The 23,177-nt window shown below is 53.2% G+C and overlaps 8 protein-coding genes across 8 annotated transcripts; 3 read left to right on the top strand and 5 right to left on the bottom strand.

The window, feature by feature from the left end:
• Positions 1-783: 783 nt before the first annotated feature.
• On the top strand, positions 784-1,779 carry A1O3_09709 (uncharacterized protein; the record flags this gene model as incomplete). Its single annotated transcript, XM_007739803.1, has 1 exon — positions 784-1,779. The coding sequence occupies one exon, from the start codon at positions 784-786 to the stop codon at positions 1,777-1,779; it is 996 nt and encodes a 331-aa protein (XP_007737993.1).
• A 622-nt stretch (positions 1,780-2,401) lies between these two features.
• Positions 2,402-4,036, bottom strand: A1O3_09708 (26S proteasome regulatory subunit N5; the record flags this gene model as incomplete). The annotated part of the gene is made up of 4 exons (XM_007739802.1): positions 2,402-3,496; positions 3,552-3,788; positions 3,844-3,900; positions 3,950-4,036. The coding sequence occupies 4 exons, from the start codon at positions 4,034-4,036 to the stop codon at positions 2,402-2,404; spliced, it is 1,476 nt and encodes a 491-aa protein (XP_007737992.1).
• Positions 4,037-6,186: 2,150 nt separating this feature from the next.
• A1O3_09707 (sulfate adenylyltransferase) lies at positions 6,187-7,908 on the bottom strand (the record flags this gene model as incomplete). Its single annotated transcript, XM_007739801.1, has 1 exon — positions 6,187-7,908. The coding sequence occupies one exon, from the start codon at positions 7,906-7,908 to the stop codon at positions 6,187-6,189; it is 1,722 nt and encodes a 573-aa protein (XP_007737991.1).
• Positions 7,909-8,890: 982 nt separating this feature from the next.
• On the bottom strand, positions 8,891-9,808 carry A1O3_09706 (phosphoadenosine phosphosulfate reductase; the record flags this gene model as incomplete). The annotated part of the gene is made up of 1 exon (XM_007739800.1): positions 8,891-9,808. One exon carries the CDS (start codon positions 9,806-9,808, stop codon positions 8,891-8,893), a length of 918 nt encoding a protein of 305 aa, XP_007737990.1.
• A 1,358-nt stretch (positions 9,809-11,166) lies between these two features.
• On the top strand, positions 11,167-12,615 carry A1O3_09705 (phosphoserine phosphatase; the record flags this gene model as incomplete). The annotated part of the gene is made up of 1 exon (XM_007739799.1): positions 11,167-12,615. One exon carries the CDS (start codon positions 11,167-11,169, stop codon positions 12,613-12,615), a length of 1,449 nt encoding a protein of 482 aa, XP_007737989.1.
• A 473-nt stretch (positions 12,616-13,088) lies between these two features.
• Positions 13,089-14,705, bottom strand: A1O3_09704 (oxidoreductase; the record flags this gene model as incomplete). The annotated part of the gene is made up of 6 exons (XM_007739798.1): positions 13,089-13,170; positions 13,245-13,318; positions 13,372-14,259; positions 14,359-14,406; positions 14,527-14,571; positions 14,649-14,705. 6 exons carry the CDS (start codon positions 14,703-14,705, stop codon positions 13,089-13,091), a joined length of 1,194 nt encoding a protein of 397 aa, XP_007737988.1.
• A 1,179-nt stretch (positions 14,706-15,884) lies between these two features.
• A1O3_09703 (uncharacterized protein) lies at positions 15,885-18,335 on the bottom strand (the record flags this gene model as incomplete). Its single annotated transcript, XM_007739797.1, has 1 exon — positions 15,885-18,335. One exon carries the CDS (start codon positions 18,333-18,335, stop codon positions 15,885-15,887), a length of 2,451 nt encoding a protein of 816 aa, XP_007737987.1.
• Positions 18,336-22,058: 3,723 nt separating this feature from the next.
• On the top strand, positions 22,059-22,649 carry A1O3_09702 (uncharacterized protein; the record flags this gene model as incomplete). Its single annotated transcript, XM_007739796.1, has 1 exon — positions 22,059-22,649. One exon carries the CDS (start codon positions 22,059-22,061, stop codon positions 22,647-22,649), a length of 591 nt encoding a protein of 196 aa, XP_007737986.1.
• Positions 22,650-23,177: the final 528 nt, after the last annotated feature.

Genomic DNA, 23,177 nt, shown 5'->3' with positions numbered 1-23,177 from the left:
TACCATACCGCACCACACCGCACCGCGGCAAACAGAAATACAGAAAATAAAAATAGAGTCATCATGTCTGATGTCTGGCTGGCTGGCTCACTGCGCCCGCCTTCGCCTTGACCTCGCCCGACCTTCAGCTTCAGCGCCCGCTGGCCACCGACAATGCAGTGGACGAGGTCGATGCTTCTGCGCTGGTCAGGCCTGCTTGGTGTGTGGCATCTGCCGCCGACCTGGCTACCCACTGCCACTGCCCATTGCCCACTGCCCACACCACGGCGGCGGCGTAAGGCTCACTTCGTCGACCGCGCCTGGCAAGACAAGACAACGCAGCCGAGGGCCAACCCAGACAAGAGGTGTCCTTGGAGCCCAAAACAAGGCACAAACTCGAAGACGCAGACGCAGACGCATACATAGATAAGGTACAGTACAAGCAGTCAGGGCCTCCAGGGCGTGTTTATTCCTCAGGCACAGAAAAACCGAGAAGTGGCCGTTCGTTCGTATCCTGCTGCTCTCTGCTAGTCTTCGTTTTCCTCCTCTTCTCTTCCTTCCTCCGTCTTTACTTCATATTGTTGTTGCTGTACTATACACATCTTTGTGTTTGTGTTGTGCGCTGGTCGCCGGTCACCGTCGCCCTCCAGTTCAGTGTTCAGTGTTCAGTCTTCACCTCTCTACTCATTTCGACCACGACCACTCTTGTCAGTGCTGAGCACTGCATCCTCAATCACCTAATCTTAATCGGCCAACATCTACAAGCTCGTCTCGTCGTCTGGCTTGCCTCATATCACCTTCACCATGAAATTCATCACTCGCCAAGTCAGCACGGGCGATATCTTTCCCATCTCCCAACCTCGACGGCCTCGACAGCGAGATCGAGACCAAGAACAAGCACAAGATGAAGACCAACCCCTTAAGCCTGTCCGTCCGCAACAGCCGGCATTACTTCGCCTCCACAGATTCCGTACCATCGTGCTCCCGATGCTGCTCGTCCTGGTCTTCACCAGTCTCATCCTGGCCGCCATCTACGCATACTGCGTGGCCAAACCACACACGCAGATCGCCGACCGACTGGCCCAGAACAGCACCGCCGAAGCCGACAGCTCACTATTTGGAAAACGGGCTCTCGCTCCGGGCTTTTCTCTGCCTCTGCCTCTGCCTCTGCATACCATAGCATCAACATTGACATTGACAACTCGCTCGACGACATCCCAAACAGAACCCCAAGGACAACCAGTCACAGCTCTACTGTTCTACACACTGACCACCCCGGGCGTCAGCCTGGTCCATCTCTCGTTCGAGCTCATCACACACCACCATAACGCCGAACACCTGCACGGACGACGAGTCTATTTCGCCGTCCTGGCCGCCTCGTCGCTCCTCGTGGCCGGCTGGATCACCACCCTCTCCTTCTGGATGCACTGCGAACTGCCTTCGCTCAACAAATCCAGTTTCCAGTCCAACTCCAGTTCCAGTTCCCATTCTATCGCCAGCCAAGCCTTCTGTCCCGCCCAGGTGCGCGGGCATTTCATGTACGGCATCCACGAAGTCAGCATCGTCAAGGCTGTGCTCGCCTGGGTCATCGTGCTCGTCTATCTATGCCACATCGTGCTCTTGGGCCTGGCGCTCAAGGCCCAGCGGCGCATGTGGAGGCTGACGCGCAGTCTGGAGATAGAGCACGGCGAGGCCAGTGAGGTTGTGATCCGTCTTGAGGATGAAGAGGGAGATGGAAGTGGACGTGGACATGGACATGGAAACGGAAAGGGCCTTGTTGGAAAAGAGATGACGTTGTGATTTCAATTATACTTCGCGAAGACTAGCCGGCGTTAAAGATATACTATGCTGTACTATACACAACAATCAAACGGAGGGGATTGTCATGAGTCTGAATCTGAGATCGAGGCGCGCCTGGGTTAAAGATACCTTAGATACCGTATCTGTCTGTCTGTCTGTCTGTCTTTCCGCCTGCCTGCCTGTCTGTCTGTCTGTCTGTCTGCTTGTCTGTCTGCTTGTCTGTCTGCTTGTCTGTCTGCTTGTCTGTATATGTGTGTGTATGTATGTAAATAGGTACTGTAATGGCTTAAGATTGAGAATGTCCAAGGCTGAGTTCGAAAAGGAACATTGTTCCGTTTCATCTCATCAAGTCAAATAGAGACAGAGACTTCGACACAGAGACTTCTATTTCGTGCCCTCAAATAAAGTCAGACATTTCTAGTCCAAGTCGAGCCATCTTCTCCTTCAAGTTACAGGCTCTAATAGTAGGTGGCTGTATTGCGCATACTTCCCCGTCCCATTCTAGGAAAATCACATGCTGTCCGTTTTCCTGATTTATGATACAAGCCGCCAGGTCAGCACTCCTGCCCCAATCGTTCCTCTTTCTCTCCCTATCTCATCAAAGACGCCCGTGCTCAACGACTTACGCCTTGACCTTCTTGCCCTCTTCCTTAACTCCCGGTTGGATCCGAGCCATCATCTCCTCTCGTTGCATGAGATGGCCTACGCGCTCCAAAAGCCCCAGCAGTCCACTCATACTATTGCCCCATTCGTCCAAGATCTCATCAGGGCCGCGTTTGACTTCGAAACTCACCACTCTCGCGGGCCGGTCGATACGGGCGTAGACAGTCTTCTTGGTCACCAGATCAGAGATGTACTTTTCAGTCTCTTCGGCGGACAGGTCCAACAGTTCGGTGAGGCGTGGGAAAGTAATGCGGGTGTAGTATTTGGCGATGACTCGGACATTATGCTCGATCACCCGGTGGCGGAGTGCTTCGTATCTTGTTTGTGCCTTGGGGTCGCTCGTGTCCGGCGTCTTGGAGAAAATATCGGTGGAGCAGAGGTGTTCGCCGTACTGCTGCTCAATCATGGGCCAGCGCATCAGTTCGGGAATGGTAAACTGTTTCAGCAACGCGGCGTCCTTGGGGACTTCGGCATTGCGGCTGTCTTGGGCAATCCGGTGGATCAGATCGGATTGTTCATTGTCGTAAGGGGCGAGAAGGATGAAATAAATGACTCTCTGCAGCACGGCGCGCAGTTGGTCTGGGTTGTTCTCAACGGACTCCGTATCCAGCACTTGCCGGTAATGCTTACAGACTTCGAGGTATTTGTCTTCATGTTTCGCCAGGGTGATTTGCTGTTCGTAGTAGCGCAGTTTGAGGTCCGTCACATCGTCTTCCTTTTCTGGCGGAGGCTCATCCGCCGACCTATTCTTCTCCTTTTCTGCCCGAGCCTTTTCCTCCTTTTCCAACTGTGCTGGCGTCTTCTTGGGTTTGCGGGCGAAAAATTTGGTGCCAATCTTTCGACTGAGGATGCCTGCTTGTGTCCAATCGTCGTTTTGTATGCACAGATCCACCTGTTCGAGAATGAATTCCGTCTTTTCTCTTCGCGTCATAGACCCGAATGTCTCGACTTGGAGTTCGCAGAGGATCTCGGTTGCTGATTTGATGTCGCCTTGTTCTTTCTTGATGTCAGACAGGATCCGGGTAATCCTGGCCCGCTCGACTTCTACGAAGATCTGGTCTTGGGTCAGCCACACGCAGGTGCCGTTGTGTGGGTGGAGAGTCACTAACCTTGCCCTCGGTCACGGTCCGCAAAGCCTCAATGACACTGAGTTTGGTCTCCAAGCTGGGGGTGTCGTCAAGAAACCCCATGACGACCTGCACCATGTTGGTAATGGCTTGTTTGAGCTGTCCATGTTTCTTGGACAGCAGTTGAACTTGCTCGTTGAGCAGACTCCAGTCTCCAGCCTCTTTACATAATGTGACGATTGTAGTTAAGCATCGGGATGTTGAAGCGAGATCTGATGACTGGTTTGCCGGTCAGTGAGGCCAACGCGGCAGACCGAAGAGAACAGCGGCATACCTGTCTGGCTTGCTTTTCGAGCGAGAGGATCTTGTCAATGGCCTTTTGCAGATCATTCTACACTCAGGTCAGCGGCGGTATTTCTAGAAGCAGGATCTGGGCGAACCTTTGCCAATGCCTCTGCTTCGGGGAGGACCTTGTCCGCCTCTTTCGTGAAGTCCTTCTCCGGTTTGAAGAGTGCGCCGTCCGACATTGTGGCGCGTGGTTGGCTCGACGGTTAACAGGGAATGAATACGAGGGTGGGCGGAGACAGTTGGACTAGTTGGACTGAATACGGCACTCAGGGTTGAGGAGATGGCAAGTGTGTGGATGAGATATATGGGCAGCGGTCAGTTGTCTTGTCCGTTGTCCGTGTCCGCAACTGTCGATGAGTTCGAACCGCGCTCAGACTCCAGACTTGGAGAGGCAGCGGCCAGGCCAAGGAGAGCACGTGCCAAATCACGTGTAGGCACCCGGCCGCCTACGTCGCCTGCACCGCCTGCGCTACGTCTCTCGAGTTACCACGGTAGTAGCCTACACTGCGCCTAAGATATAGGCATATATCCGTACTCCGTAGGCATTTCAGCGCCCTTACTGTCGCAGCTCTATTTTGAAAAATCTCACATTCAAGACTGCTGCTCTACGGTGGCCATGGACGTTCAGAGGAGATTGTATGATGTCTGAATGCCTCGCTCTGTCAAAACTCGCTCTGACTCGTAGGATTGTGCCCTTGTGGTTCCTTGGAAGAGCTACTGTATTGCAGTGCAGCCTCACTTGGATCTCCTCTCAGGTCATCCCGCCACCCTGAATGGCTGCCTGAACGTCTTAGCTCAAGTCTTCCTTCAAATCCCATTCCGGAAGGCCAAATTTCACCCAAAAATCAAGGCCATTGACGGAGATCGGGCACTCCTGGAGTGTCTTGGATCGACCGATTCCATTCCGGCAACCCTACCTGTTCGAATGTTAGGCCACCACTCGTGTTGGCAACCAACGGATCCTCGCATCGCTCACATACTAGTAAGGGGAGGCCCTTCAGAGTTTTGGGCGAGGCGGAGGAGGGGGCGGCTTCGGAGTGGGAGTGTTTGGAGGTGCGTTATAAGGCATGGTCGGTAAGGTCCTATTGAAGCTCTAGAGAAGATGCTGTCGTGATAAGTATTTAGACAGAGGTGTCCGGTCTGGGGTCTCGAGTCGCTCGTCTGCTCTAGCTTGGGGATCCTGATTCTGATGATGTTGCTGCTCCTGCTGATGATAACTATTAATGGTCCTCTTCAAAAGATCTGCACGGAAGGCGGGAGATGAAGAGGTATTTATCCATGTTGGATGTCTTGAGAAGTGACGATGCCAAACGCCTTGTTTGAGTGGTGAGTCGGTTCAAGCCCTGCAAACTTGGAATTTCTCAGAGATGACGCTCGTCGGTGAGTGGAAGAAAGGGATAGAAGCCAGTCATCATTTCACAGATGAAAGGGCGTTTCCTAGACGCATCTATGGGCGCGAAAGGATAGCTGTCATGTTGCAGAGAGATACTATAAGCTACCTCGATGCTAAGCTGCTGGGGGATTCATGGAGAAATCTAGCTGATAAGCAGATGGCAATTGCAACGCTGACAAGGCTGCAACGCCTGAGCGCCCTTTCGCGTCGGAAGCCCAATCCCAGCCTGCCATGGGAAGAGTGGCTCTTTCAATATCGACTATAGGGTCAAGTCCGACGACGGATTCCATGCTATTGTTTGATTAGCTGTTCTTGGGAGAACCATCCATCGCCAGGACAAGGTCGAAAACGAGGTCGCCGTCATGAAATACTTGCGTCGACCCGTGTCAAGATGGGCGGCTGGTGTTGAATCCACAGGTAGTTAGGTGATCGAGTCTTGAAAACAGCCTATCGAGGAAATGGCCGAACTGCTGCGCCAGCGATGGAAGCCAGAGTTCCAGCGGATCGAAAGGCTCAGGCTGGAATTCCAGGGAGAGATTGTTGCAGTTAAACCAAAAGACCGCCGACTTACAACATGAACTCGCTGGTGATGGGCGCAAACCCTCCCACTTCAACTGGAATAGCGCGCCAATCCAGGGGAGGGTCGGCGACCTGACCTTAAGGCTTACAGTACTCGTCATGGCCGCCTGGAGCGTCGGTGGTTTGCTCCATCTCATTACACTGTTCATGGCCGGGATTCTGAACACCAGATTTGATTCAAAGCAGGAAGATTTCCTTTCCGACTACTAGTATAAAACCAACCCAAAATCACATCTTTCCCATATTTCCCATCTCTCCCAACATGTCATATCCAGTCATCCGAGATCCGAGAACCAAGCCTAGCGGGCGGGCCTGCGCTCATACACAGTGTACTCTATAAACGCAGTCGAGCTCCATCTAAACGCTACCCAAGAAGCCCTGGGATTCCAACATCAAGACAATTTCGTGGACGATGCTTCGGACCGATTGTTTCTCGCAGTCGACGGTCAGGTCCGCGTCGGTGGGAGCCTCGTACGGGTCGTTGACACCCGTGAAGTTCTTGATGGAATTCCTCCGGGCTCGGGCGTAGACGCCTCGCTTGTCCGTCTTCTCGGAATACTCGAGGCTGGTGGCGACGTGAACCAGGAAAAAGTTGCCATATTTCTGGATAGTCTCGCGGGCGTCTTTTCGGGCCGCGTCAAACGGCGCGATTGGCGCTGCAATGACGGCCGCACCAGCCTTGGTCAGCTCGGCTGCCACAAAGGCAATACGGGCAATGTTGGTGTCCCGATCCTCCCGGGTGAACCCCAGCTCGGCGGACAGCTCGTGGCGAACGGTTTCGCCCAGTAGAAGAGAAACGGGCCGGCCACCTTGTTCATTGAAGGTGACTTGCAACGCGCGGGCCACAGCATCCTTGCCAGAGTTCTGGTAGCCGGTAAGGAAAATAGTAAAGCCCTGTTGGGCACGTGGAGGATGTGCTTCCCGTAGCACCTTGACCACTTCTGGATAGGAGAACCATTCTGGAATGGGCGCGCCGACCCGGAGACGTCTTCGGAGCTCTGTCCCAGAGATATCCAAAGTCTTGACACCTGCAGGGACCTCATCTTTGGGTTTGTACTCGTCGGTATCTGGAAGGTAGGTCATCATCTGGAACTCCACCACCTCAATGCCCAGTTCAGCGCGGTATTTCTCCACCGCGTATTGCGCATCGTATGGGCCGTAGAAGTCTTTTCCAGCGCTGTTTTTGCCCGGCCCAGCATGATCTCGTCCAATGATGAAATGAGTGGCTCCGTGGTTCTTGCGAATGATGGCGTGCCAGATGGCCTCCCGAGGACCGCCCATGCGCATGGCCAACCCGAGCAACCCGAGCACGGCCATCCCGTTAGGATATCTCGGCATCAGCGCCTCGTACACACGGACACGGGTGAAGTGGTCGATGTCACCAGGCTTGGTCAGGCCCACCACGGGGTGGATGAGAACGTTGGCTTGACGGGCGCGAGCAGCACGCACCGTCAGCTCACGATGGGCTCTGTGCATGGGATTCCGGGTCTGGAAAGCCACCACACGAGACCATCCCAGCTTCTCAAAGTGTAACCGCAGTTCTGCAGGTGTATATCGCAGAGCAACATAGTCGTAGTGGTTCAGACGGTTGACAGCCTCAATCTTGCCGCCGATGTAGAACTCTTCTGTGTTGTTCACAAGATATCGGATGGCAGGATGCTCGGGGTCTCCACCAAACACTTCTTTCGCCTCTTTTTGCTTGTCTGGTCGGTAGACGTCTTCCACTGTCAGAATCGCGAGGTGGCGGTCGTCCCTGAAGTCTCGGAGCGTGACCCGGGCGCCAGGCTGGATCTTCAGACTCTCAATGACCTTTCCAGAGGCATCCAGGCAGATAGGCATGCTGAACAGAGCGCCGTCGGCAAGCCTGAGGTTCTCGACCACTCCATTGTAATCCTTCTCGTTCATGAATCCCTCGAGGGGGGAGAATCCACCGTTCAGAATGAGTTCCAGGTCACACAACTGTCGTTCATTGAGGACGATTGCAGGAAGTTTGTCGGCTTCCGCGGTAAGCTGGGCATGACGAGGGGCATCTCGAGCAAGGAGATCCTTCAAGATACCTCCGTGAGGCGGATTGGCCATGACGGGTATACACAGATGGGTTATGGGAGGAACTCGAGGGCGTCGCTCGGCAGGGTAAGCAGGCAGAACAGAGAACTTGAAAGGAGGTCAAGGAGAAAGCCGACTAGGTAGGCTTCCGGACTTGAAGGATATATAAACCAAGGAACTACCGACGAGGACGCGAGGCCGTCTCGCTTCAGCCCAGTTAGTAGTCTGGATGACGGGCGCACTGTCACCATCCCCACTGCGAGACGTGGGAGCAGAACAAATTTTCTGAAAAATTGGTGGAATATCGTAATGCCGTGAGCCCCAGCGGCGGAGTGGGCTCCTTAGGCTTCCTGTTAGGCCAGGGGGCTCTTCGGTTGGCTGGACCGGCCCAAGATTGGACAAGGCCTTCAGGGGTCCAGGGGTCCTTAGGCTTCCCTATAGGTAGGCTTCCTTAGACTCTTCCCCCGGGCATCCTGGTGGGTGCCTGGAATAGTTCAGATCTCCGCGCCTAATCCCGCTGTGCAGTGTTGTTCCCCTCTCCCGGCCTTATCTCGCTCTCTCGCAGCCGATAACAACAGACGGTCCTACTCTACACCTCACACAGAACACAGTAACATGGTAAACTTAGCAGTCTCGTCGTGGCACAGGCGAGCACACACCTCCTCTTCAAAATGGGTGAGCTGATACAGTTGATCCAGGTCCTTTTATTCCTGAGATCATGGGAAACGGCATCGGCCAGCCGCTTCCTTCTAATCGTCTGCTTCATCTACACACAAGGTAGGTATCATGCCGCCAAAGCCCAGAATCCTCCTGGACCGGGTATGCGTGCTTTTTAGCCCTTCGTTTTGACGTCTTTTTTGCTTTCCTCCTGATGCAGATGCAGGTACGTCTCACAAGCGCCCTCGTGCCCATCCATAATCATGCACGATTTTCCTCTAGTCCGTCGCTGATGTCGATCCCGAACGCCGACGCTATGCTTAAAAGGAAAAAAACTAGACCTCGGCCCTCATTCCTTTCATGCCTGGATGCTGACCTTTTGCAACGCTTCATCCAAGGCCTCTTGTTCCCTCTTCTTCTCCTGGTCCATCAGGAATTGTGTGTACTTGGATCGAGGGTTGTGAATGCCGCACTCGGTCTTTTGTTTGCCCTTCCATCGGCCAGCACGTTCATCTTCACCCTCCCGGACAGGTTGCGTCGAGTGCCAGTCGCCAACACTCTTGTACCCCTGGTCCAGAAGGGCGTTGTATGGAACATCATTGTCCTTCATGTATTGTTGGACCTGCTGGAAGCTCCAGTTGGCGAGCGGGTTGATCTTAATCAGGCCAGCCTCATCAACCTCGATGATGTCTAAGGAACCCCGGGCGCCTCCCTGGCTTCGCCTCCTACCGGTCAGGACCGCAAAGGCTTGCAGTTCACGGTATGCACGCTCGGCCGGTTCAACCTTGGCCAAGTAGTCATACCTCTCTTCGTCGGACTCCCAGAGCTTGTCTCCATATTTGGCCGCAAACTCTTCTGCTGTCTCGGCGCCCGCTGGTTTGAAGGTATGGATGTTGACCAAAGGGTACTTTGCCCGAACCTTTTCTACCAACTCCAGTGTCTCAGAGAAGTGATGTAAGGTGTCGATGAAGATCAGATCCACCATTTGAGGGCGAGGTATATTGAGCTTGGAGAGCATATCCAATTGGACGAGCCCGGTCAAGCCGAACGCCGTGGTCTGGTAGAGGTGGGGGAGGGAGGTAATGCACCATCGAAGGATCTCTGGCGGCTCAAGGAATTGAAGTTGTCGATTGAGGAATTTCAGGTGAGGCTTGGTGAAGTACACTTCGGGCAGCCCAAGTTCACTGTTGTTGCCACTGGCATACCCCGAGTCAGCGTCCCTCAAAGAAGGGCTGGTGTCGCTGCTCCCGCTGGGGGATTGGGCTCTTGAAGCCATCGTAAAGACACGTGGACTGGTTGCAATGGATTTGTATAAGAACAGCGAGGATAGTGGGAGAGAACTTGGGGGAGACCGCAAGATGAAGAAGGACCAAGTCAGATCAGACAAGAGAGAATGATGAGAGAGCTGGACCACCCGCCTACCTCCCTTTTTACAAATCAGCCCTTGCAATTGTAATATCATCATTGAGCACGCCATTCAGTATGTGGATCACCTTTCGGATCTCGACAGCCTTGCGCGCACCGAGTACCGGTCGAGAAGGTGAAAATAGAGGAAAAGTTCGGTGGCCGACGGGTCACGTGCAATCACGCCATCGGGGGCAAACCTGAGTGATGCGAGCTAGCCGGTTTCATTGGGTCGCCAACAGCTTCATCGACGGGTTGCCAATGTCATTCCTGTCGCCCTGTTCCGATCTAGAGGGGTCATTAATGCGCATCTCCATAGTTCAATCTGCCCATCCCACCTGCATGGCACGGCGCTGGGCGTTGTTGGGCCATTTCTCCGGCCCAGCTCGGCAGTCGGTGGCAAAGTCTGCCAACGGCAAAGCCCTGCTTCGAGGCGTCCCTGCGAGCGAGCACCTCATTTAGCCAAGACGGATGATATGTCGCACGCCGTGAATATGGGAGGAGCATGAGAAATGGCTCTCTCTCCATGAACTCATCAGGGTGATATTTCTTGTGCTGGTGAAGTTGTAGGAGATGGAGGAGAGTTGGGAGTTGGAGCGAACCATGGGGAAAGATGTTCAGGTCACGTGGTTTTGGTCACGTGCACGTAGTCACGTGCCTGGCTGTCTCCCAACACTGCACCTGTTGTCCCTGCATACGCGATACTGCAATACTGATATCTAGATTGATCAAGTATATCTTTTCACTTATCCCGCCGACATTAAAAGGTAAGCGGTAGGTTGGAGGACAATTCTAGTAACTGTGGTGGCCGCAAGATCTCAAATTGCCCCTGGGCAGATGGCAGATCCAATGCGTTGGACACCATGGTCCCATCACTCTTTGAACAGGGTTCTAGTGTCAATTGTTGATTGATAGACAATTGCACACAGAATGCCAGAAGAGCAGGAACCACAGCATTCGTCTCATCTCCAAGCAGCTGTCGACACAATGGATCTTTTCCAGATGGTGTTTTGGTTCCTGCAGTAGGCTGTGGTATGTGGTAGCTGGTTCTGCCGATGACGTCGGCGTGCTGCGGCGAGCCAACGTCCACTTTTCCTCCCTCTCGATTTTCTCAATTGCTGCCACGTCTGGCTAAACTGCGCGCGCTCGAAGGTTTCAACCAGAACCATTTACCCTCGTTGCGGCACGCAATCCGCCCAACTGCAGGGTCACTGTCCTTCCTGTGGGCCAATGGCTTCCTCTCCTTCGCGCTCCCGTAACCTGAGCCTGGCCAAAGAATCTTTGACTGGCAGCTCCTACCTCGACGACCATCTCGAGTACAAGTCCCATCAGTCGGGCCCCTCGACAAGCATCGATGGCGTCATGGACCAACCTACTCGGCGGCCTCGACATACCATGTCGAACGCCTCGCTGACCTCGAGAAGATCTATCAGTGCAATTTCTCCATCGCCAATGGTCGCTCAAGAGAGTTCAACTGTTTACACAATTTCTCACACTAACTGCGTCCGAGAGCCTGGCGGCCCTGCCAGACTGGTCGCGACAATATACTACAACTCAGCCTCCCCACGACATCCGCATATCCATCCAGACCAGTCTCCTCCTGGTCGGGCAATAGATCGAATCCCTGTGCCTGAAATCGTAGAGGGTTCGGCGCCGACAACAAGCATTGCCGAATATCCTCTTGAGCCGCCTGCTCCAGAACCCGAGCCACTAGACCATCTCTACGGGGCCTACATTTCTCAATTATGCCTGACGCACTTCCTATCCACCCTTGACAGTCTTCTCATCCACAACAGATCCGAGGAGCGTCGCCTCACATCCTCTCACCGATGCCTTGCGCCTGACCCAGTCAAGCCTAGAGTCATGGAAGTGACCTTCTCGCCTGCTCCAAATTCCGAATACCTCCCCTTCCCACTCATATCAAAACATGAATCCATCTACAAGTTTGAGCGAGAATGGAACTGCGAAATAGTGCTGCAGCCCTCGACAGTGTACCGTCGTCACAAACGACTTTGTGTGTTTGACATGGATTCCACTCTGATCCAGCAAGAGGTGATCGATGAAATCGCCGCCTTCATTGGCGTGAAAGAGGCTGTTGCTGCCATCACCGAGCGTGCAATGAACGGCGAGCTCGATTTTGCCTCTTCGCTCAAGGCAAGGGTTGCTTTACTTAAAGGAGTTCCTAGCCATGTGTTTGAACATCTCAAACCGAAGCTTGTCATCACACCCGGTGCGAAAGAGTTATGCAAATGCCTGAAACGACTCGGCTTCACGCTAGCCGTCCTGAGCGGCGGGTTTCAACCGCTTGCCGACTGGCTGGCAGGTCAACTCGGGCTCGACCATGCATTTGCCAACCATCTCATCGTAGACCCAAAGACCGAAACCTTGACTGGCGAACTTGACCCGTCATGTCCGATTGTCGATGCGCAGCATAAACGGAATCTGCTGATCAGTCTGGCATCAGGGAAGGATATTCCTTTGGCCCAGACCATGGCCGTTGGAGACGGGGCTAACGACATCCCTATGCTCCAAACTGCCGGTTTGGGTGTCGCCTGGAAAGCAAAGTCCAAAGTGCAGATGGAAGCTCCTGCCAGATTGAACATTGGGGAGAGCATGCTCGACTTGATTTATTTGCTGGGCGTGACCAAGGAAGAGGTCGATGAGCTCTTGAGGGATTGAGCTTGTCTTTGTCCAGAAGTGGGATTTTGGGGTTGAAGGAACCATTCAGCTGCTGTTACCTGGAAGACCTGAAACTTTCCGGGTCCTTGTTGAAGGCGATTGAACGGGGGATCGCAGGTAGAAAGACATTGATTGCATGGACAAGGTTTCCGACTACACCGGCATCTCTACCATCCGACAGATACCAGTTACTATGACGGAGAGATGAGACTTGCCATTCAACAAGTGTATCCATATCCATTTGCCTCTTTTTCCTTTTTGGAGCCATTCTACCTCCCGTATGAATGAATCTATTACACCGGCGGGTAGCCTTCGATCCCCAGAACCATCCTGGCACAATATCTATCAACCACGTTCTTCTTTTTGGGACGACACCGGTCCGGTGCGAGCTCCCAGGGGAAGCCAGCCTAGCCTTGAGAACCTTGAGAACTCTGCGCAACTTCTTCATGTTTAACAGTCATCTAAGCGGGCTTTCAGAGATGATACTGTTGCGGGTTGATGACCTGGATTCCCTGTCTTTCCCAAAAGCCTTCGACTCCCATATCCTCTCGGCCACTAGACGTTTCATGTCAGTGTCTCGGTCCATGTGGGCCAGCGTTGATGGACAGCGTCGACGCGTCGGGACTTACTCTTGTTTCTCCACGATGGTGGGCTGTGTCTGTCCTTCAGCTTCGTTTGGGTTGCGGAAGATGACATTGTATTGCTACAGCACATCAGGGGTCACGAGCAGGTAACGTGTTTGAGAGAGCCACCTACCATGCCCAATGTCAGATGGATCGCCGCGGGATTCCGCACGTAAGTCTCGGTGGGCTCTTGGCCATCAGCCAATGCTTTAACATTCTTCGCCAGCACGGCGGCCTGGGCGATGCCTGGCCGTGCGGCCTTTTGCACGCCCGTGTCGGCGATATCGCCAACCGCGAAGATATGTGGGTACTTGAGATCGAGGAGCTGCAGGGTCGGCCGGACGCGCACAAATCCGTTTTCTGGGTTGATCAAAGAGCCTGGATGGGAGGGCTCCAAGCCCGCAACCAGGCCATTGTTCGGTCTCTGCCCGGTTGCCAGGATGACCAGCTCCGTAGGCACGGTGCTTCCGTTGGTCAGTTGCACTTGGAACGGCGTCCCGTCGTTCGGGAATCCGGTGGGTGGGACAACGATGCGGGTGCCTGTGATCAGGTCGATGCCGAGCTCGTCGAAGCGTTTGGAGATCAGCTCGTGTAGGGCGGGGTGGAATTGCGGCATGACGCGCGCCCGGGACTGGACGAGCGTGACGGCCTTGTCGGGAAAGTATTCCTTGAGATCCGTGGCCATTTGAACCCCGACGGCGCCGCCGCCAGCAATCAGAATCGACGTGGCGCGCTTGACCGCCTCTTGATGTGTTTGCAGGTATCTCACCGCAGGAGGCTTCTCGTCCTGCTTCATCCCTGCAGGCTCGGCGAGGGACGTGCCTGTCGCGAGCGCCAGGTACTCGAAGGGAAGCTGCTTCGACCCCTGCCATTCGCGGTCGAGGTTGACATGGCGAGCATGTACCGAGAGAACACGTGCTTGCACCACGGCGTGGTTTGCCGCATTGGGGAGGGAGGAGAAGAGCCCGCTGTAGGGTACGAAAGCCTTGTGTTCTTGGCCGGGCACGATCGCGAACCGAGGCTGAGACCATGGGTCAACTAAGAGTCCTGACCCGAGCAGAAGCCCCTTTCGGGACTTGCCTTGCCTCGTCTTGCCAAAGGCATTGTACTTTGCACTTACAAACGTGAAGAGATGGTGGAAATGGCTATGCGGCTCGACCAGAAGAACCTACAGGCAAGGGGTTTTGTTAGCACGGCGGCCGACAAAAGCACCAGACCGTCCCAGGACGACAGCAACCTGATCAGTGGTTGGCGCTCAAATATCACATCATCACATCATATTCCTCACCCTGTGCGTCGATGGTAATGCCTGTGCAAGCTCCTTTGCTGTGGCCTGATCACCAGAATTAGTTAGGTTGTTCGAACATATGTCTTGTCTTGAAAAGGGGGAGGAGGCGAGGAACGACATACACGTCCTACATAGGATCCCCCGACGACAACAACATTCTTAAGATCACCCGTCGTCATGGCTCTCATTCCGGACGTCTTCAAAGCCGCGATGTGATCTCGGCAGTTCAGTTCCTCGATGAAAAGCCTCCTTCACGCGAAAGCGAAAGACTTAGGAGACGAGGGGACGAAAGGAGAAGAGAGAGAACAACAAGGCAACGAAATAGAAATAAAAATCAAAGAAGACAGAACAGAACAACCCTTACCTAGGTACATGTACTTTCCGAGAACTCCATGCCTTGGCTCACACAGCACCCACTGCACCCACCCCTTCTTCACATTACTTCATCATCAATGGCACCGCACCGGTACGATATACGTACGTTACGGCTTTGGCACGCGGCAAACGTGGTCGTGGTAGAGGTAGTGGTAGTGGCGTACAGAGTACGGATCCAGAGTACGGATACTGAGTACGGAGTACAGAGGTAGACAAATGCTATGCGGAATACCATTCCGCCAAGTGATTGGCGAGCTGACTCACCATTAATCAATCTGATTAGATAGCACAACGGCCAAACATGACAAACGACAACATGGCTGACGAGGCTGTGTCAGGGGTGATGCTGTCAGACCAATAACCACCGCCGCCGCCACCGCTCCGGAATCGCTGGACTTTGACTTCCATGATCCCGGCAGAGAGGGACGTTCAAGCCGCGTCTGCCTGAGCGACGACAATGGTTCATGATGACAAATTGATCGGTACGGAATGGGAGGCACGCTTGGTGACGCGGGCTGTTGCTGATTGAGTCAGCAAGGCTGAGCTCAAGGAGCTGCTCTCCAGGCACGCACAGAACAACAATGTCAGCCCCCACCAGAGTAATCATGGAGCTTCTTCTTGTCCGTTGCAAAGCTAGTGATTCCGATTCTCGAGCTCGCTCGCTAACGCCGCATCTCACAGCACAAGATAGAGCAGGGGGGGAATATAGAGATAGAAAGATCCAAGCACACATGCCCTGCGTTACAGTGCCCCAAGACTCAACAGGGCAGTGCCATTGTTGCCCCAGCTCACGCCATGCCACATAACGCCCCCATGTCCAACTTTCAGCTCTGAGTTAACAATATTGTAGCCAAGGGGTATCCATCCAGCCGTTGAAATCAAGCTCATTACCATCGAAGTCCACCAAAATAAAGTTGCCTTGACGAAAAACACTCTGACCCAATCCCTTGCTTCCACTTTCTTACACACGACCTCTCTACCGGCTAGCTTTGTTTGCTGCCTACAACCTCTCCGTCACCTTTTGTGATACTGAATGCGTCAAAGTTCGCCGTGAGATGGAGATTGCCAGAGCCGACGTCAACCGTGGAGTTGGAGCTGCCCTTGGCCTGCGAGGCAAAGAATCCTTCCATCTGTTGCTGCGCATGGATAGCCACACTTATAGTACGGGATTCTTGCAAAACATACAGAACCACGACTCTGGCAAACTCGAGCTCTTCGTCGGTTACAGTCGCTGACGCTTTCGCATTGGAATCACTACCGCTTCCCGCTGGGCTTGTGGATGCTGAGGCAGCGCTCGATCCTGTCGCCGAAGCATCCGAGCCAGCAATTCCACTCACGCTCGTTACAGTGGCGATACTTGTGCCGATTGAGGCGCTGGGGCTTGAGACAGGTCCCACAGTCGCGGACGTGGCTTGGAAGACGATTCCATTGGATGTGCCAACTGTTGCGGCATCCTGTCTGCGCCTCAGAGGTACATCTCTATCCGGCGACGCTCGCCTGGTGACTTCGGATAGATCAGGCTTTCGATGAATCACTGGAAGCCGATCGTTCAGAGTGGGCTCAAGCCCGGGCAGAATAATGAACCGTTTCATCCTCCTCTCCGTGCCTTGGCTGACGCCGCTCGAGTTGAAATCAACGAGAGAATTTTCGCCCGTGCATGAAAGATTGTTCGTAGAAAAGACTGAGAGAACCGTCGATATGTTGAGGGGTATATCGAATTGGGTCTCCCCATCCGAAAGAGGTGTTAATATGGACCGGCCGAGCGTTGCATTGTGGTACTCGGTCGAGCCGTCTTTTAGTGTCTTGGTCACACAGTCTTCTGTATTACCAGACGTCTCGCACTGACTTCCGGTGAAGCCGTTCGAGCAGACGCAAGCACAGGTGTCGCCATTGAGAAGGGTACTGCCGCCATTGCGACAGGGATGGCTGGTAGCACAAGCCCCGACGCCGGTACTGCTATGGTGCTGTTTGGGCACAAGAACTAGGAAGATAGGGATCAAAACCGCAGCGGCAATGAGAATGATGATGACCACGATGAGGGCAAACAACACGGGCAGCGACAGGCCACAGCATCTTCGTCTCTGTTTCCGAGGCTGCTGAGATTTGGACAGATCGGTGGTCGAGGCATAAGCATCGCCCTTTTCGCCGAGCGGCCATTGTGTGTCTCGTCGGGTTGTGGGAGTCCCTCCAACTGCAGGGGCCGGGAAAGCTGAAATCATATCCGACATGGTGGAATGACGGTTGGCACCATCCAGTCTGTCGCTACTGCCAAACATGTCCAACATACCTAGTCGACTTGCAGTCTTGCCTCTATCCAGATTGGCGGCCAGACGAGTTGCACGTTTGATCAGGTCTGCCAGGCTGGTTGTACTGCCTCGGTTTTCAGCCTCTCGTACAGCATCCATGTCTAGCTTGGGAGGCCGTCGACTGGCAGGGATCCTGTTGCTCATTGATGATTGCTCAATGCCTAATCCAAGGAGAGACTTGGTCGATTTGTGAGAATGCCCTGATCCTGGTAATTGCTCCAGCATGTTGGTAGAGGCTATCGTCTGGGGGGACTTTGGGGTCTGAAGAAATTCTCGGTCGACAGATGGCGATGCTGGAGGAGAGCTGTCGAATGGCATTCTCACTGGCGTATAACTGCGTGAACCCGGGGTGCCGGATCGATCTTCAAGAGATCGAACGTTGATGCCAGCAGCCACCGCCGCACTGAGGGCATTCATGGTCGCAGTTCTGCTTGTCTGTACTGGCGTTGGTGGTTGTTCTGGTATCTCTCGTTCCAGTTGACTGGTTCGATTCTTGATCGTGGTCATCGCAGGCTTCGCTCGTTTCCCAAGACTGGCCTGGCGCACGATTTGTGGAGACTGTTCCGGAGAACTTGGTGGACTGGTCTGGGGGCTGTGCTCAAAGCGCTCTTCATGCCCAAGAACTTCACTCTCCGCATAGATCGAGCCGGAATACGCTCTTGGAGTCGGAAACCCTCGTGATCTGGAGGCCGGAGTTGTCCCGGCGCTGGTTGAATCGCCCACTACCGACGACATGTAGGACTCGTGCATGTTGTACTTGCGACCGGGGGATTGTGATGGATCTTGCCTGGCTCTGCCCGACCGAGAAGCAGGTATAGGAGGCGCCACAGGAAATCGGAAGTCTTGGATGAGCATGCCACTCCCTGCAGGCCTCTGTGGTTGACGTTGTTGGCCATCATACCTCACTGGCGGTGGCGCCACGCCAACACCAGCAGGGACTTGCCTCGCATTGAGCTTGACATTGGGTGGTACTCGCACGGACGGGTGAGGAGGATAATCTTGGTATTGCTCGTATTGCTGGTATTGTTGATATTGAGAGGGTTGGGCGTATTCCGGGATCGGTTGTGGTTGCCTGTAGTTAGGATACGCAAAATTGGTCTGAGTTGCCTTTGGCCGAGGCGGATCCATTATCCAAGTGAGCAACTATTGTAGATGTTGATAAAACTTAGGGTGTCGTAACAGTATCAGCCTTGCTGTGGATGGCGCCAGGTCACAACAATAGACGAGGGTTCACAGGAAGGAACGCATGTTCCAGACACGCGACAGCTGGAGAAGCGTTTTGTGCAAACTGCGTTTGAGTGGTTAGCATCTGTGGCTGTGGTACAGTGAATTCATTCCAGCTGTCCAGCTCAGTTCACTCAAACGTCACTAGGAAGCCTTTTGTGCCGAAGCGATCCCTGAATGAAATGGCATACCTTAGTGTGCCGTATTTTCTGTATGTCTCCCTCCTCCTGAGGAATTCAAGTAGGCTCGCAGAGCCTTAGGGTCGTGGCTGATAGGCAAACTGTTGGGGGTTGGTGATATCAGGCGGGGTCGCCTGCGCAAGTGTCGAATGGAGAAAGCGCCCGGGTGAGTCGGGAAACAGAATGCGTGATGGGTGTGTTGAAGACAGGGAGACGGTGGTGAAGCTGGATGTCAAGTGCCTCCAAGCCAGGCTGGAGCGTGAAGACAGAAAAGAAAATGAATCCGGACTTTGCGAAGTGTGAGTGTGAATGAGCGACACTTGCACCGCAGTCGCCAACTGTACCCACGGGGTAGAAATGTCGTATCCAACGAGTGACTCGAGAAGAGAAATTGAGAAGGAATGGAAGCAAGAGGCAAGAGACGGCGAGAAGGGAGTGGGATGGAAACGAACGGTGAGTGAAGGTTGGAAGTTGGTGTAACAGCGACAGCTGCAGCTGCAGGACTCGAGATGGGGGAGCAGAGTCAGGAGTCCAGAGTTCAAATCATGTCTCCAGCGTCCTGCAGCCTGGTACCTGGTACCTGGTAGATGCCTGGTTCAGCCATCCTCACCATCGCCCCAATCGTCCAATAACCGCAGCAACAACGGATTGGCCCTGCCGTGCATCCCTGCAGCCATCCTCGAGGGGTCAGCGTCCCTGGCCACGGAGTCGTTAGGATCCTCTAGTTTCCAGGCACGCCGGCATCCTCATTGGCGTTTTGCCGACCACACTCCGGCTAGAGGAGCTGAGGAGCCTCCCTAAACCCTCGACACGTTCGGCGTGCAGCAGAAGCGGCCCTTCGGTAGTTTCGCCTCCACCACTAAACCACTAAACACGGCTAGACATGGGCCAGCTGCGATTCTGAAACACAAGACCCTTCTCCCCCTCGCCTCCTGCGCTGATTCCTGAGCATCGCCCACCAACCCGGTCCTTGGCCGCAAGCCTCCCACTCGTGACGGAGACTGCATTGAGCCACAACGAGCGACTCCCTACAAAGGGGTGGCGGGTGTTATAAACATCGTGATTATCAGACAAGAGTGGACTTCCACGACAATGCAGACATGTCAGGTGGAAACCATGATAACACACCGCTCGCACGGGCAATGTGTCTCCCATCAACTACCCCAGAGTGCAGAGTGATCAGACCAGCCGGAGGGCCGTGGGAGCATGGTTGACAGGCGGCCACCAGAAGATCAACTTGAGCATGCACAATCTTCCCTTATGCCTAGATCAACGTCACATCATGCTTGACTTCACCAACTTCACTTGACTTCAAGGCCTCACACCACACTTAACAAGTGAATACACCCGGTATTGAGTACGACACGATGTTCGATGTTCGTAAGGCCTCACGACGCACAAACAGATGGCATAAATCTATGTGCGCTTTGATTATGAGGTGGTCCCCTCCGCCGTCCTAGTCTGCTTCAGCCGTGTCCCATTCCACCTCCCTTGCGCTGGTCTTCGACTCTCTACAGCCTTGATCCTTGGAGATGCTCGACGTTATGCTGGCCATTTTGATCACCATCTGGGCCCGCCTCCCGCCGTATGCTCCACCTACACCACTTTATAAGATCATCTTATTTCTCTCATAAAAGTCTCAGCAAAACGGCCGCTTTGGACACGTCTTCGAAATTACCTTCAGTGGCTTGAAGCCACCACACCTCGTATGACCCTTGGCGGTAGAACCAAAGTAAAAACTGCTCGCAGCTCGCGTCGCCCTCACCAACCCGTGCCGCTTTAAAACCCAGCCCATCTTGCCGCTCTTGGTGTAGGTACGTACATTCTTTTGGGTGGAGCTGTAAGCCATTGCCTGGTCAAGAGCAGTCGCGCCACACAGCCTGTACCGTACTCGCAATGATATACGAGTTAGGTACGTGGTAGTACTTCGCTTGACAGAGCCAAGAGCTTATCAATGAGGACATTGAATGTTTACGGGCAAGCGTTTGGCGCCAACGGCAACTCGCATCAGTTGCTCATTGATCGACCGGAATCTTTGTCAGTACGGAGTACGGATAATTACTCCGTACCCCATACCCTGCTAGGGAGATAGCGTACCTGGTAGTCGCGTCCTTTGATTCAAGTGACCCTGGAAGCCGCTTTGTGCACCAACATAACACTACGTACCACCACTCATTAGTACCAAGCGAGCGAGCTGTTCTTATATCGCACGAACTTGATCCGAATTATTCACCTTTGACTCCCCGTCGACGGCATCAATTGTACTGCAATAAAAGAAGGACAGACGGAATTTGCTAGGTTCGCAAGTTCCCCATGTTTGCGTTGCTGAAGGTACCAATGGGCGCTATTCGGCCTCCTTCATAGCGCAGTTCACCAACACCTCAGCTACTCCATCACAACGTTCCAAACGGTCTGCCAATTCCTCTTCGACATGCAACCTGCTCGAACCTCACTTGGTCCGAGACGCAGTCTGTTACAAGGATCCATCTCCTACGATACGGCTCGCAAAAGGGACAACAATGTTCTCCAGCAGTTATCCTACCCATCGCAACGATTCAATTTCTTTCTATAGTTGTTTGAGAGGCAGGGCGAGATCAAAGAAATTGTTGCCCGTCATCTTAGATTGAGGAAGCAACAACCTTGTCGTTTAGGCGACTTTTCCGAATGGATGCACGGGACTTTTAACGTCTGCATCCCAGTCTACATCTACAATTGGAACCGGCGCCCGAAGCATCGGGTTTTGATTCGATTTCCTCTTCCATACAAATTAGGAGAGTCTTCGAATCCTGGAAATATGGATGAGAAAGTGCGGTCTGAAGCTGCGACATACATTTGGATGCGGCGCAACTGCCCTGGTGTACAATTGCCATATCTGTGGGGCTTTGGGGTTGGTGGTTTCGACGTTTGTACACTTCTTCGCGGCATTCTTCAGAAATATGCTAATCGCAAGTCCTAGTTCACTGCTTGTGAAAACGCGCCATGGTACGCTCGATGCCTCTTAGTAATGCGAAATCTCCTACAACATCTACTTCGACAGCCACAATCCTGCCCTTACGTTACTCAAAGACGAATGGGAAAACTGGCCCATATGGGCTATCTGCTGATGGATTTCATTGAAGAGGAGGAAGGACAAATGCTTTCAACAACTTGGACACGGCATTCTTGCGACTCGAAACGAAGGGACAATCTATTTCGGGACTTATCTAAAATCATGCTCTCTCTGAGCAGTGTGCCACTGTCACATATTGGCTCGTTGACGATAAATGATCAAGGTATCTTGAGTCTTACAAATCGACCACTTTCTATCCTCATCCCAGAAGCCGAAAATGATAGTTGTCCACCTGTGGTAGATCGTAACCATGTTTACAGTACAGTCGAGTCATACGTCCTGGATCTTCTTACCTACCACGATAATCGAATTCGATATCAGCCTAACTCTGTCAGCTCAATGGACGATGGGCTCGCGCAAATAGAAGCCTTGACTGCCATGCGGGCCTGCCTACTTACCTTCCTTCCCTGGAACTCCCGTTATGATCCTTTCTTTTTGAGTCTCTCAGACCTCCACCAGAGCAACATCTTGGTCGACGACGATTGGCACATCAAATACATCCTCGATTTGGAGTGGGCTTGCTCTAGGCCGATTGAGATGATACGCCCCCCGCTTTGGTTAGTCAATCATGCCTTTGACGACTTGGTTGATGAAAATTTGGCAAATCTCAAGGTCGCATGCGATGAGTTCCTTTCCGTTCTGGAACAAGAAGAAAAGGCATCCTTCCACAAGAATGTAGTTTCTTTGGCCGAGACTATGCGCAATAACTGGTCGACCGGCCGACTCTGGTATTTCCGAGCTCTTGACTCTCTTACAGGATTATACGGCGTCTTCTTGAACCACATTGAGCCGATGTTCAAGGCCAAGTCGATCAAAACTGTGGCTTGTTACTGGCATTTGGATGCTGAGAGCATCCTCCAGCAAAAGGCCGAAGACAGAAGGAGGTACGATCTACAGTTACAGCAAGCTTTCATGGGGGAGCGGGTCTAGAGGTTAAGGTTCTGTGATATATTCGCATGCGTTCAGCTCGTCTAACCTCAGTGAGTGCATACACAAAGTTTACTGAAGGTTTAGTATTTGACACAAATATCCGTGACTGCTGTATTGTGGCAGACTGAAACTTGCAGGATAGAACCCGAAGATGCCATGTCTCATTTTATGGTCGGGCACCAACAAAACAATTCGGCTTGCATTTGTGTCACATTGGCCAACCAGCTCCAATGAGAAGCCACAGGACAACACATAACTAGGCGTTCACATGTGCCCAGAAAGGGAAGTCTTGAATTACCTGGTAGCGTCCATGACGTCCTAGCTCTGCTGGTCCATCTGAATACCTGATGCTATGCTTGATGTACCTGGTAGTGACTGGGTCGAGCAGAACTGAGGTTATTTGATGCAAGGCAGACAATCAGTCGCGACCATGGATCTTAAGATAGCCTCAGAGACTCCCTTGGCCAAGTCAACGCCCCTGCTCGCTGGCAGGGAATTGCAATGCATCACGGGCAGACGCAGAAAGCT

The sequence above is a fragment of the Capronia epimyces genome (assembly GCF_000585565.1).
Source record: "Capronia epimyces CBS 606.96 chromosome Unknown aczIQ-supercont1.10, whole genome shotgun sequence".
Classification (NCBI taxonomy): Eukaryota; Fungi; Ascomycota; class Eurotiomycetes; order Chaetothyriales; family Herpotrichiellaceae; genus Capronia; species Capronia epimyces.
This window is presented reverse-complemented; position numbering and strand designations above follow the sequence as displayed.